The following is a 15,426-nucleotide window of genomic DNA, read 5'->3' on the forward strand; positions in this document are numbered from 1 at the left end:
GACTTAAAAATCCCCATGGTTAAAGATCTGATCAGAGTTCATTATAATGGAATTGACAAGGAAATTTTGTTATGTCTGTGACCTACGACATTTTAAGACAATTAGTGGAATTACAACTGATAACATTATACCAGGACATATCAGATTTTTAGGAATTTCATATGGCTTCTAGAACACATATTAATAACATGTGTCATACGAATATAATCTAAGAGTGTTTATCATCTGTTATTTGACAATGCTTCTGCTGTAATTTTTTTTTTTAAAAGATTTTATTATTTCCTTTTTCTCCCCAAAGCCCCCCGGTACATAGTTGTATATTCTTCGTTGTGGGTTCTTCTAGTTGTGGCATGTGGGACACTGCCTCAGCGTGGTCTGATGAGCAGTGCCATGTCCGCGCCCAGGATTCGAACCAACGAAACACTGGGCTGCCTGCAGCAGAGTGCGCGAACTTAACCACTCGGCCATGGGGCCAGCCCCTCTTCTGCTGTAATTTAACATACCAAATAAGCCTATTAGTTTAATATCTCTCTTTTACAAAGTGAAAGACAAATCTTTTGAGATTTTTCCAGGGGCCATCTGAGAAATTTCAAAGTTATGTTGCATTCAAAAAGATTCCACTTAGAGTCTGATTTGGGGAAGTTGTCAAAACATCTAAAAGTTTGAACCATTGACTTGGGATCACAAACCATTATGAAATAACACTTCATTATCCATTTAACCAAAGTGACAATAGAAAAATTTAAAGTCTAATACAGAAGGTTACATAGTTGTAAACAAAACTTAGCTTTTTTAATATTGAGAAGATTGGGTTTTCTTAAGTAATCAAAAACCTAATAAAGACAATGTGAAGCACAGTAAATCATTTTGGTAAGACACAAAATCTTTGCTTTCAAGCTTTCCAGTTAGATTTAACCAAAAGGTAAAACAAACAAACAAAAAAAACCCAAAAAACAAAAACTTTCACAACCTCTTATCAAGGGCAGACCATAGTCTAAGAAAACTTTGTTCTCTTAACAGAGTGAAACCAAATTCTAGTTTTGCACCAGTGCACTTTTGATATTAAAATTCATTGTTAAAAAACTTAAATAAATCCATGCCGAACACATAAAATTTCTTTCCCAAGATTCCTTTTTCTACAAACCTATAGCTTTTGATATCCATTCAGATTTTATCCTATGCTGTTTCCTCTTTCTCGTTCTGGAACAATCAGTCATTTTGCTTTCCTTACCTACTTTTCATATGCATTGTTTTCTTCCACTCTTGTTATTTCTAAATAGTTTTAATTAAATGTATTTATTAGAATTCTTGGCCCTTAGAATCCTTTATTCCTAGTGATAACTTAGAAGTAAGCAATTGTGGACTATTACACAAGCATTCTGTGAGTCGGCAAATTTGTAAACACATTTCATAATTTCTGGAAGTTTATCTTCCTCACAATGAATTTTTCAATGTGGCACAAAACATTGTGACACATTCCTTGCTAATAGACCACAATATCTTTAGTTACTTTGTAAAAGGAAGCCAAAAGTGGATAAACCTATGTTCAGTAATTAATGTTTCAGTATTTTATTTCATTTGGAAATGATCTAGACGTTCAATTAATACCCATTATTTAACATATTTCAGTATAACTTTAAGGTTTCAAGTTACCAAAAAAGATTTTGGACACTATTTTTAAATAGATATACTATAAAGAATAATTATTGTTGAAAAGTTCACTTATAAACTTTTATCTTATTACATTTATTTAATTCATTTGCTTCCTAAAAATTATGCTTAGATTAGTCATTAAAACTTCACAAGATATTACACAGCTAATCATCATCTTAAGTTATCTTTCTTGCTGACAAATTCTGTAACAGAGAGCACATGAGCTTATTTGACTTTTGCTAAACCTAGGTAGAATAAAAGTTTTATATTTAATGCTGATAACTCTCAAGACATGCCTGTTTTAATTAAACCAAAAAACTTAAACTAGCTTTTATTTACTGAAGATTATTCTAGATCACATGAAATTGAAAAACATTTGGGTTAGTTTCTATATTTTTGAGAGTACACTTGATTTATATAAACTCTTGTTTGCCTTTAAGCCAACTAAATAGAGCTCTTTACAAATTAATTTTGGCAATACCGATGCGGGGTTGGTGAGCCGAGGAGTCGAAAGAAAGATTTCTTGGATTCTCAAGGTCTGGCAGTAGTGTTCTTTTATTTAGAGAATAGTGTGGAATAGCATGGGGACAGGATCCATGGGCAGTCAGAGCTGCTGTGTGGGGACAGGACCCATGGGCAAGAGGAGCTGCTGCTGCCACTTCTGCTACAAACATGGGTGGAGAGTAAGGCTAAATTTAAGGCATAGGTATGTGAGCCATCTCTTTACAAGACAAAGGAAAGAACATGTGAAAAAGTTAAAATGTTATCAGTGCAGGTGGGGTCTGGCCATTGGGTGGTCCCACAACTTTTAGATAAGAATCAAATCGGATTCAGTAAAGGCCAGAAGCCACCACCCTAAATCAGTTACATGAGGTTGCCAAACAGTAACCAACTTAAGTCCTTGCCTTCCCCATTAAGAGTTCCCAGAGATAAGGCCATCCTGCCTTCTTCCTGACACAGAGAGGAGGCATCTTTACAGATGGAGGTTTCCCTTACAAATGTAAATGTTTCCCAACAAAGGGCAAGCAAACTCCTCTCCTGCTCCTGGGAGCCTGCTTCTCATCTTCAGTTTTAAAATTAACCAGCCTAAAACCCTCATTAATACCATCTGGAGGTAGAAAAAAATACAGATTTATAACATACATACATAGACAAACATAAACACGCAAACAGATCAAACAAAGATCTCCTAGCTTTTATTTTAAAATTTTAGCTGAGAGACAGGTATGGTAATGCAAGACTCACTAGTTTATAAAAAAAATCAGTTTCATCCAAGTTGTGTTTCTGGCAGAGGGAGTAAATTAACTGCTCAGATGGCTAAAGCTTTTTACTATTATTTGTGGAAGAGATTTTCAATAAGCCTAGTTTTCAAAATTGCCTTTTCTTTTTCTTTCTTCTGATATGAATGACCTTGGTTCCTAGAGAAGACCAGGTAGAATATTTACATTTCAAAAGGCACAGAGAAAGAATACAAGTTCCACTTAGAAGGACTTTTGTTTCTGAAGCCCAGATCCTTTAGAATATCTGCAAGCCTTCTGAGATGAATATCGGAGGTTTTGGATTGGTAAAAAAGAGAGATGGGCTTTGAATTGTTTCTAGATCCACATTTCTGTTCTTGTAAAGACTCAATTTGTAAGACAAGTATGGTTGTTTTTAATTTCTCAGAGAATGGGATTGCAACCAGATTAATATCAAGGAGGGACCCCATCTACCAAGCACATTATCCTCAGTTTGCTTCTTTATATCAGGGAGAAGATCATCAACTAAGATGGAAAACAAAAGATCCCTATGTTCTAGAGTTAGAGCTGTGTGTCTTTGGAATATTTTAGTAAATTCTTCCACAAAGATTTCAGAATGTTCTTCTTTCCCTCTGGGTATATAGTTTCATTCTAGCTTAGGGGAGAAGGCCTAAAAAAATTGTTTTCTATCAGGCTCTAAATATCAGCTTCTTATTGGGCCAACTTTTGACCATAGAGATACTTAAAAAAATCCTTTTGAATATCTTGTCAGATTTCAGCCAGGGCAAATAGTAAATATTCCTGGCAGTACTGAACAACTCCATGGACACAAGAGGTGTCCTCAAAGAGGAAAAAAAGATACTACCTTCTCAGGATCCAGAGCCACTCTCCAAGATAATCAAAGCAAGAAAGAAATAATTCCCCTGAGAGCTGGCAACAGTGGGTAGAATCCCAGCTGCAAGTGGAGTGCAACCCACATTTCTGTCCAGCCATGTCCAGCTGCAGATGGGGTGCAACCCACATTTCTGTCCAGCCATATCTAGCTGCAGATGGGGTGCAACCCATATTTCTATCCAGCCATATCTAGCTGCAGATGGAGTGCAACCTACATTTCTGTCTTGCCTTATTGTAGGGGTCCACAACCCGATGATTGCCAGGCCAATTTCTCTGGCCACTAAAGGAGACAAACAATAAGGCAATAGTTATCCCTAGGAGGGAAAGGATCAACAACCAATGGGTACCTGAAAGCAGATTCATACTTTCAGTCAAGATCTAATTCTTACAAATGTTTTGTCCTGCCAATCTGAGTTTGGAATAGAAGGAATAATGTGAAATTTTACCTTCCTCTCTCAACCAGGCACCACAGATAGAGATCTGGAGGGTGACTTTGGTAAGAATTCTCACCCTTTGGCAGCTTCTACCAGTTTTCCTGGATCCTGTCTGCAGGCTCTGGAGCGAGTGGGGTGTCCCAGCAGGCCTCATCCTGGTACCAGACACAGTAGAGGAGGAAAAATAATTTTCCCTCTTCGTGTTTTGTGTTTGGCTGAGACCCCTTTTTCACCAGGGCATCTTCTAAATGGATAATCTTAGCTAGGTTAAAAGTTCTCCACCATGGCCACTATAATTCAAGACTGTCTTTGGCAAGGTTAACTTACTTGCCCATCCTTGAAAGAAAATTTTATCCACTCAAGGCCTCACACTGGACCCAGTCCAGCTTAAGTCACGTCCAGTCCAGACCCAGACCCAGCCCAGGTTTTTTTTTTTTTAGATTTTATTTTCCCTTTTTCTTCCCAAAGCCCCCCGGTACATACTTGTATACCTTCAGCTGCAGGTCCCTCCAGCTGTGGCATGTGGGACGCCACCTCAGCATGGCCCTACCAGCAGTGCCACCGCCGTGCCCAGGATCAGAACCGAGAAACCCTGGGCTGCCAAAGCGGAGGCGTGAACCCAACCACTGGACAACAGGGCCAGCCACCCCCTCCCCCGCCCCTGTACCGCCCAGCTTGTAAGTCGGACCCAATCTGACTCCCGTCAGTTTCCAGACCCAGTCTGGAAAAAGAAATGTTCAAATAAAGTTTGAAAACTCATAATGCAAGAGCTGCAGAGCTAGGATCCCAGAAGGACTTAACAACCACCTCCAGAGGCAGCGAGAAAGCAGTGAGCTCAAGGGGCTCCACACACACCCACCTGGTTGCTCATTTCTCGGGGGCAGGCACCTTCAGGGTCTCCCTCAGTTCCCTCATTTAACACCAGGACTGTCAACAGGTACAGAACTGTTAAAAGACAAACTTAGGGATACTTAAAAATTTTAAGAGTTTATTTGAGCAAAAATCAATTTGAATTGGGCAGCATCCAATGTAGCACGTAGAAAGGAGCCCCGAGGGGCTGTACAAGATGAAAAAACTTTATAGGCTGAAGGGAGTGGGGACAAGGAAGTTATACTAGGCAAGCAAATTAGTTATTGAAAAGTCACTTTCCTTTAGAGGATGGAAGGGGCCTATCAGGCAGATTACCTAACTAGTGCTGGTGGGGTGATTCCTGGTTGACTGGTGTAAAATTCCTTCTCTGGGAAAGCTGAACCTGTAATTAAGTTAAGTCTTGGTTTGATGACGTGGGGCTTAGTATAAGTGACTCCATTTTGGGCCTGTTGTCTTGTTTTGAACAGATTAAAGAACTTCAGTTATGGAACTTCTGGAGAGGGAGGCTTGAAATTTGGATGCAAGCTATTGCTCTAAGTGGTAATTAAAATTTTTGTTGATTAACTTTTTTCTTGCCTGAAAGATTAATACATGCATATGATAAAAAATTTAAGTAGTACAAGAAGAAGCACAGTGAAAAGTAAATATTCCCACATCTGATCCCTGAGTGCCAGTTTGTCTCGCCAAAGGCAACTGTGCCATTTCCTAGAGTGTTACCCTCAAATTAATCTGTAGATATGGACCTATATGTATCTTTTTCTGTATTGCATATCTTTTTATATAAATAGGTACCTGCTATACAGGCTGTAGTATACTTTGCTTAAAATATGATCTTTACATAAATATCTTCATTCAATTCAAGAAGGTAAAGTGAATTTCTGAGGCATGTTAATTGCACATACTTGCATGTTGGTGTTCTCATTATTTTTTCCCCCAAACTGTATTCATTTCTGCTAAAGCTGCAGAGGGCACCGTGGTCCTTCCAGAGGGAGGCATGGCCTCACATAGTGTTTGGCAGTTCTTGATTATGGTGCAAATTTTAGGGGTCAGAGAGCTCCTGGTATTACAAATATACATGAATTTGAAATACTTACCTGTGCTCACTTACTTTATGAATTTCATATAAAATTAATTGCAATGTATATTTATATCATTCCATCCCCTTCAACAGGAGTAATTTTTGTTTAATAGATAAACAGTGTTTAATTTCAAAAGCACAAGTCTTTAATCTTGCAACAATTATCTGCAATGATTACAGACATAGTGTCCCTTTCCTTTTAGTCATGGTTACACAGGAGTTCAGTGGCAGATGGAAACTGTACTGGCTTGGGTCAGTCCAACTCCACCATTTATAAGCTATGCCACACTAGAAAATCATTTATCTTGTAATTCACCATTGTCCCATCCACAAAATGAGAAAATTGTATGAGAATATTTCTAAGGTTCCTTTCAGCTTCAATAAGTCTATGACATCTTCATAAAAAAAGAAACTTGCTAAAATTGAGTATGGATGAGTGTCAAATAGAATACAGATGTATGAGAGGAAGGGAAAAGCAACCTAGGTTACAGAGAAAATCTAAGGTAGTCAGAGTGTTGCAGAGGCTGATGGCAGTCCACCAAAATCCACTCTCCTCTTTCCAACCAGAAAGCGAGACTACATTCCCAGCTTGTGTTTGACAAATAAAAATGGCAAGCAATAGGATATATTGGAGTATATGAGCAAGCCATTTGGTATAAACCTAATTCGGCCTGACCTTGTTTTTTCCAAAAGGGCCTGACTGTGGCTGTTGAGCACGCATTGCATATCTGCTTAGACATTTCCTGTGGCAAGAACAAAGGCCCTCGAGATAAAGGTGCAACTTCCCCCCACATTGGCATTTCCTTAGGGATAAGCATCTTTCCTTAGGCTAGGAACTGATTGCTGCACTCACCTTTGACCACCCAGCTCACCTGTGACCACTCAGCTGGAGACAACAGACTGCCACCCTGCTGCGTTCACTGAGACAGAAGACCTACCTGCTGTTTCCATCAATCGCTGTGCGGACAGAGCAGTCTCGCGACTACGGAAAAAGGGACATTTCAATCCTATGTGAAACATCCTCTCTGGGGGTATATAACCACTCTGTGCACCCCACTTCTTTGGTGCCCTTTCTTCCTTTGGGAAGAAAGGCCCTGGGTTATAATCCTCAGATTTAAGCTCAGAATAAACTCACCCAAATTTTCATTTATAGATTGATTATGGATTATTTTCCTTGACAATGTCAACCACTTAACATATTTATTGGCATTTAATGTGTTTTCAGTCATTTGCTACTGTCAACAATGCCGCAACTGATAGCCTGATATACATGTCCTTGCACAGTCATTCAAATATATGTATACATTCTTAAAAGCAGAATTGCTTGCATAAAGGGTACATGCGCCTTCCAATTTTTGATATTGCCGAATTACCTTCCAAAATAGTTTTATTAAATCAATAGTGTTTTCTACTCCTAAACAACGAACAATTATTGGCAACTGCAGGTCATGTTTTTGGTGAGAGAAAGGAGATAATTCTTGATGCTTCTTAAATCAACTAAGAAAAGGACTGAAAGGAAATGAAATTGCCTAAAGAAAATGTTAATACTTTACTGGGATACATATTTAAAACAAAGGAAAACCAAGCACTATTTCTGGGAAAGAATTCAGAATCACTTTTCCACTTTCGCTAATAAAAGTTTGAGCTCATTACTAAGTGAGTTTTTCCACTCTTCAATAATTCTTTTCCTAAGTCAACCTTTTAGGAACTTACAGCCAATGGGAACAGGAGTTCAAACAAAAAGAAAGAGGAAAAACCTAAAACTCACAGTTTCTAAGGAGCACAAGATTCTTTTGTTTCTGGGCTGGGTAGTAACTTTCAACTCTTGTCGTTTTAAGGGTTTTTAGATTAAAACAGGAAAAAGTATGACTGTTTAAAGGTGGTAATTCTCTTTTGATTGTGGAAAAAAATTTCTCTGCCGTGTTTTCCCACCGATTGCGAAGTCTTCAAGGATGGGCGACGGACGGCGTTCGTACCGGCTGCCCGCCCTCCAGAGGCTTCCAGCAGACGGCCGTCGTCTCCGCTGCCGCCAGGACAGCCGCCCTCCGCGCCCCGTGGCCGCCTCTGCTCCAGACGCTGGAAACGCGCCTCCCCCGCGGCGAGCGTCCGGGGACGCAGGGGACGACGCGTGACGCCACGGGGCCGCCGCCCAATCAGACGCGGCGTCGCGGAAATTTTGACCTTTAAGGCGGCGCGGGCGTCGAGCCGGCCGGCGCTCGGCGGGATGGCGGAGGAGGCGGCGGTGGCCGTGTGCGTGCGCCTGCGGCCTCTCAACAGCAGGTAGGCCGTCGGCAGCTCGGCCGCTCGCCCTTGGTGCGCGGTCCCGGCCCGGGCGAGAGACGGGCCGGCCGGGGCTTCTCTCGACGCTGCGCAGCCGGCTCCCTGCGCGCTGGCCGCTGGCCCGGCCGCCCGGTGTCCCGGGGCGCGAGGCCCAGGCTGCTCGCTGCGCCCAGGCTTCGCTCCGGCGGCGGCTGGCTCAGCGTTCAGGACGCTGCGAGCCTGATATTCGCCCATTTGGAATTCTTTCCTTTTGGTACAGTGTAGACACTACCGTCGTTGCCCCGTGGATCTTACATTCTAGAGGAGGAGACACAGAGGTCATGAACCCTATAGAGAGAGCAGGAAGGGCAAGAAATGATGTCTGTTTGCTTCTCTAGTCTCTGCCCCTCCCTCAGAATACTAACACATTTTTGCATTTGAGAAATATGTGTTAAATGTTACTGTGTTAAATAAAGGGGAATATCAAGACGAGGACTTCCCTCTTGTCTAGGAGCTCATTATCTAATGCGTTAGAAGACAGCTCCGGAACAAAACCATCACGACACTGTGACAGGTGCTGTGACGGGCAGGTGGGGAGTGTGCCGGAGGGGTCATTAGCCCCACAGCGAGATGACGGCGTGGGAGACGGGCAGGGCTGGTGTCAGGAAAGTCCTGACACTTTTCAGGGAGAAAGAATAGTTACGTTACTTGATGGAAACGGAAGTCGGGGTATTCCAGGCACAGAGGGATTAAATCTCTTCTCTTGGGGGAACCTTCAGATAGTTGATTTGTCTTGAGTTAGGGTGTATATAGGAAGTCAGAGGAAGCAAAGGTTGAAGAGAGAAATAAACATGATCGAAGTCTCACGTGCCGTGTGTTGAGGATTTCGGATGGTTTTGAAAGATGTTAAGCAAGAAGGATAATCGGAGTTGCGTTTGAATGTATCTTTTCAGCATACAGTGCTGGGTGGGGGAAGGGCGTGAAGACCTTCCCAGGGACGCTCCGGTGAGAGGGCAGGAGGTCAGGGAAGCCCCATTGAAGAGTGGTGACCCCTTAAAGGTGGACTTTCCACATTTCTCCCAATTATAGTATAGGTCATTACCATCCTTTAAAATATTCTTCAGAAGACGAAATCTTTTAAATTATCTTTCATATAACAGACTTCAAAACTAGTTATAAAATGCACTGTTTTTATTCTTTTAGAGAAGAAGCTCTTGGAGAAGATACGCAAGTTTACTGGAAAACTGACAATAATGCTATTTATCAAGTTGATGGAAGTAAATCCTTCAATTTTGGTAAGCTTATAATAGCATCAAAAGTAAACATATTATCCTTTTCCTTTTAAGAGTACAAAAGGCTTATCCAGAATACTGGATTTGACATTAAAGATAAGACTAAGCTGTCTGTAAACTGCTTCAGTGGAAGATTTGAAAAATTGCTCATCCATCCTTTATGATAAGTAAGATAATGAATTGATGTTTAAAACACAGTTATAGTCATAATGCCTTATGACTGAAACTAACATTTTTCCTCTTATTCATTAGTGTATTTGTGGCCTAAGACTCCGTAAGCCCAAAATATGTTGCTTAATGTCAAGTCATCTTTAAGATCTTTCAGTTAGGTATATTCTTTCCACAATTATTTTCAAGAAAACTCTTTAAAGAATAAATAGTGAAGATATTCCTTCTTGGCTAGAATACAGCGGGTACCTACTGCCCCTTTTGTGGAGCTTGTCATATGGTGGGAAGAAAGACTTTAGACTACTAATTACACTTATGATGACATGGCTTTGTGGGAGTTTCTAGCAGGGGATCTAACTAGCTTAGGTACCCGGCACCTGTAGGATGAGCGAGAGCTAGCTAGGGCAAAAGGACTTGGAGGCCCTCAAGGTTGGCCAGGCTGATTTGTGTATTGATTTAGCACATTCTGTATAGTGCTGACCATGTGCCGGACACTGTTCTAAGCACCTCATATATATTAACTCATTTAATCCTCCTAACAAGCCCATGTGATAGGTACCTTCCCATTTTAATGAGGAACTGAAACGCAAATCACACAGCCAGCAAATGGAGGAGTCAGATCTGTGTTCCAGCCACACTGCCATGCTGCCACGTAGGCACCACAAAGCACAGTAAGGTCCCCTCAACAACCTTAGGAGTGAGAGTGATTAGGTTGTTGACTTAGTGTTATGCTAGAAAGCCAATATCTAAGCCTTTAGAGTAAAGATGTATAGAATAGAAAATGATTCCTGGTAAAGGACTATTTGATAGTATCAACATAAATTTTTAAAAAGTAGAACAGTATGTTCCAGAGATGATAAAACCAAGAACAAGGGATACACAGGCATTCTGACTCAAGTGCTGCAGGTTCTCAGTAGCTGTGTATGCTCACAAGGGGTTTGGACTCACCTACCTGTCTGAAGCAGCTGGTATTAAGATTTGAATCATCCTGCCATCTCTCCTTGCCCTGAACTCCTGACCCCTGGCAGCATTCAGATGGCACTTTGGTTTTCCATAGGGTTCTACCTGCAAGTGCAGATGTTGGTCATGGTGCAAGCCGTGTGAGCACTGAATTTCTCAAGACAGTTGATACATTTCCCTCCTGACTGACAAATCCATTTCTTGGGGGCTTTCTAATGTGAGCCCATCACTGAGAGAGTGGTCCATTTTTGATGCACCAACAAAGGAGAGACCACATCCTGGACTGGTGGATTCATCATGGCAAGTGCTACCTAACCCCAGCCCTCAGCAGCCAGCCAACCAGCTGTTCTCTGTAACACTTCAGCTTGGCTCGGTGCTTTTCTTCCAATTGTCTGTGTTTCTTGGTTTAGTTTGAGCCAGGCCTTCTTGCTAGATATGTTATAAACACTAAAATTTCTCAAAGAATAGTAATAGTTTGCATTTCCTAAGTATTAACCATATGTTCACAGTAATTCTCTAAGGAAGATAATATATATTCACTTTACAGGTTAGGGAAGTGAGGCACAGAGACATCATCCACGTTGCCCGAGGTCACATAGCTTGTAAGTGACAGAACCAGGATTTGCAGGCAGTCTGATTCCAGATCCCCAGGTTCAGCCACTATGCCTCACTGCCTCTTGAAAGCACATAAGATAGCTGACTTGTGTTTTTTTGTGTGAGAACCAGCACATTTTACTTTATAGAGAAGTGTATTTTCAGAGGACCAATAAGTTGAAGAAAATATTGTGAGTTAAATATTTTATCATACCATATCCTGACAATTTTATTTCTTTGGGCAGCTACTAATTCAAAGTGAAAACACAGTTGATTTGTTTAGTTTAACTTGTGTGGTTTTTTTTTTAGATCGTGTCTTTGACAGTGATGAATCTACTAAAAATGTGTATGAGGAAATCGCAGTACCAATCATAGATTCTGCCATACAAGGCTACAATGGTTTGTATCCACTGCAGAAACGTTTTATTTAGTCTTGGGTGTGTGTTCAACAGTATTGATAGTTTTACATACTCTCGATGCTTTTTCAATCTTTGTGTGTGTGTGTTTTTGTGTCCCCAGGTACTGTATTTGCCTATGGGCAGACTGCTTCAGGAAAAACATATACCATGATGGGTTCAAAAGATTATTTGGGAGTAATACCCAGGGCAATTCATGACATTTTCCAAAAAATTAAGAAGGTAAATAGCCAAATTTCCGGTACATACGGGTAAAAGCAGTCACCTCTTGTCATGGTGGAAGGAAGCAGGTTTACAGTTCTCTTTCGATTATCCACGGGGAAGGAAGAAAGGCATAGCGTACATTTGCTTTCCCCACAGCCTTGCTTTAGAGCTTAGAGTCCTTTCATTCTTTCCCTTGAATCCTGAAGCAGTGCTGCTCCTGTCACAAAGCAGGCATTGAGGAACAAGAAATCTTAACCCTGCCTTTGAGGAGCTGTCCGTGATCGTTCAGGAGCAGGAGAGGGTAGATGTGGTGAGAAGACCAGGATAGGCAACCTAATCAGTTAAGGCGGGTTTTCAATTTGTTTTTTCCTTACTGTTTTAATGATTTTTAATGTTCTTATTTGAACATCTGTTTGTAGGGTTTTATTTTAAGCTTAGAGAGTTGGACTGGGCACCCTCTTCTTCGAATTTTATGATGCCATACTTTTCATTATTTCTGAAACAATGCTTTTGTATTTCTTTTTTTTTTTTAAAGATTTTATTTTTTCCTTTTTCTCCCCAAAGCCCCCCGGTACATAGTTGTGTATTCTTCGTTGTGGGTTCTTCTAGTTGTGGCATGTGGGATGCTGCCTCAGCGTGGTCTGATGAGCAGTGCCATGTCCGCGCCCAGGATTCGAACTAACGAAACACTGGGCCGCCTGCAGCGGAGCACGCGAACTTAACCACTCAGCCACGGGGCCAGCCCCAATGCTTTTATATTTTTGTGTTTACTTTTGTCAATATAGAACCATAGGATTTTTTTTGTTTGTTTTACAAAGATAACTTCTCAAAGAATATTTTAATGTTTATTATGAGCACATCAACATTCAGTATTAGGTTTTCATAACTGGGTGATCTCTGATGTTTTTACATATGTTTTCCCCTAGTTTCCTGATAGGGAATTTCTCTTACGTGTGTCCTACATGGAGATATACAATGAAACCATTACAGACTTACTCTGTGACACTCAAAAAATGAAGCCTTTGATAATTCGGGAAGACTTCAATGTGAGTAACAGTGGCTCAAACAATACAGTTACTTATTGGGATTATAGTTCATGAACATTAACCTTTACTTTCCATTATTTTTTAAAATGTCTCCTGTTTCTGTGATTTGTTTTTTGTTTTCTTTCTTAAATGTTTATGAGATCATCTTTTAAGTGATGTGTATCATTTTGAAATGTTGACAGTTGTAATATTTTTGTGTAAGGGCCTCAAAAGAACAAGATGGAAGTATCAGGTTAGAATTTGGTGTGCTTTTGTATAGGATATAAATTGTAAATATCATAGATTTACTTCTTATTTTTATACAGAGTAATATTCTCCATTTTCTACTTTTAACTTCTACAAATTAATTCTGTAATAGTTTGCACCTTCTCTTGAGATGCACACTTTTAAGTGACTTCTATTTCTCTACTCTTCCCATCATTAACCTTGTTTCAGAGGAATGTATATGTGGCTGATCTCACAGAAGAAGTTGTTTATACACCAGAAATGGCTTTGAAGTGGATCACAAAGGGAGAAAGTAAGACTTTATGCTGTATTTCCTCAAAACACTTGTAGAATAGTAAAAACTATTCACTTGAATGTATTTAGGCTTCAAATCACACTTTTCACTTTTAAGCTACAGTAAAAGTTAATGTTTTTCTTTGGATTTTAATATATGCCACTGAAATATGACTCATTTTTACAGAGAACAGACACTATGGAATCACAAAGATGAATCAAAGGAGCAGTCGTTCTCATACCATTTTTAGGATGGTGGGTAATTCTCTCTCTACTTGGTCTTTCCAATTAAGAAGACACTAATTTTTCTACAAGTTGCCTTTTCTGTCTAGATTTTGGAAAGTAGAGAGAAAGGTGAACCCTCTAATTGTGAAGGATCTGTCAAGGTGTCCCATTTGGTGAGTATTGGTAAACCCTGCTAATGTACTCTATGGGCCAAAGCAAAATTTAATTCAGCTGCTGGATGTTTGGTTTCATAAGAACTGTTAACTAAATAGGGAAAAACATCTATAAATTGGTAGTTTATTCTTATCGGTAGCATGAGATAACTAGTTAAAATATAGGAAAAATTCGGGGGTCTTTCTTCCTGTTATGTTATGGCTGCCATCTCCTAAAATTTAGATGTAATGGTTGTAGGAGTTGAGGCCTTTCCTAACCAGTAACGAAAGAGGATTTGGGTTTTTTTTTCCAATCTACATTTAAAACTTAAAGTAATCTTGGAATTTGGTGATTTTTTTTTAACTTAGTCTCAGCCAGTAGAATTGAGACTTGTGAGATCAACAGAAACCTAGATGGGATGGTTAAAAAATAAATCACATATTCAAGTTCGTTCTTAAGTACAATAAAAAAATACGTTTTATATTATGAGCACAATGTTTTATGGTTATTATTTTTTTAATGAAAAAAAATTACATTTATTTAACCGATGGAAATGTTGCCACTGTTGACGATGTATTCAAAGTATGCATTCTGTAGATGGCACTCTCTTTGGTTTACAGCACAGGCCTTCCCATGCATCCTCCAAGTTGTGTTGGATCATATGCTGATTCACCCAGAGTTTCTTTTTGTTTTCAAATGGAGTGTTTCTTCCAATAAACTTTATTTTTCCCCCAAGGTAGTTTCTTTCTTTCTTTTTCTTTTTTCTTACTGTTCTGTTGGACATGCGTGTCAGTGAAAGCAAATTAAAATGAATTGAGGGGGTTTGCGGCATTCTACAGATCTGAAGAATTTATTGCAACAGGAGAAACCATTGTGGTCTTTCTTATCATTTAATTTTAACAGTCCGTAGATACTGGGACTTTTTGTTCCCCCTTAATTGCAATTTTTCTCCCAAATGGTGGGTTGAATTTATTTATTTATTTATTTATTTTTTATTGAGTTAATGATAGGTTACAATCTTGTGAAATTTCAGTTGTACATTACTGTTTGTCATTCGTGTTGTAGGTGCACCACTTCACCCTTTGTGCCCACCCCCCACCCCACCTTTCCCCTGGTGGCCACTAATCTGGTCTCTTTGTCTACATTTTTAAATTCCTCATGTGAGTGGAGTGAATCAGAGATTATCCTTCTCTAACTGGCTTATTTCACTTAACATAATTCCCTCAAGGTCCATCCATGTTGTTGCAAATGGGATGATTTTGTTCTGTTTTGCATCTGAGTAGTATTCCATTGTATATATATATACCACATCTTCTTTATCCATTCATCTGTTGATGGGCACTTAGGTTGCTTCCATATCTTGGCTATTGTAAATAATGCTGCAGTGAACATTGGGGTGCATAGGACTTTTGGAATTGCTGACTTCAAGCTCTTTGGATAGATA

At 39.9% G+C, this 15,426-nt stretch overlaps 1 protein-coding gene across 2 annotated transcripts in view; it reads left to right on the forward strand.

Annotated features, from left to right (window-relative positions):
- The first annotated feature begins 9,591 nt into the window (after window positions 1-9,591).
- Window positions 9,592-15,426, forward strand: part of LOC139042824 (centromere-associated protein E-like) — a 28,230-nt gene continuing 22,395 nt past the window's right edge. For both annotated transcript variants that reach the window (XM_070503370.1, XM_070503369.1), the window contains exons 1-7: window positions 9,592-9,721; window positions 11,750-11,839; window positions 11,960-12,078; window positions 12,987-13,106; window positions 13,542-13,623; window positions 13,792-13,859; window positions 13,937-14,002. In XM_070503370.1, the coding sequence (XP_070359471.1) occupies window positions 9,607-9,721; window positions 11,750-11,839; window positions 11,960-12,078; window positions 12,987-13,106; window positions 13,542-13,623; window positions 13,792-13,859; window positions 13,937-14,002 (660 nt within the window). In that variant the 5' untranslated portion in view covers window positions 9,592-9,606. The remainder of the gene's footprint in view (window positions 9,722-11,749; window positions 11,840-11,959; window positions 12,079-12,986; window positions 13,107-13,541; window positions 13,624-13,791; window positions 13,860-13,936; window positions 14,003-15,426) is intronic.

The sequence above is a fragment of the Equus asinus genome, unplaced genomic scaffold, assembly GCF_041296235.1.
Source record: "Equus asinus isolate D_3611 breed Donkey unplaced genomic scaffold, EquAss-T2T_v2 contig_1, whole genome shotgun sequence".
In the NCBI taxonomy this organism is placed as follows: domain Eukaryota; kingdom Metazoa; phylum Chordata; class Mammalia; order Perissodactyla; family Equidae; genus Equus; species Equus asinus.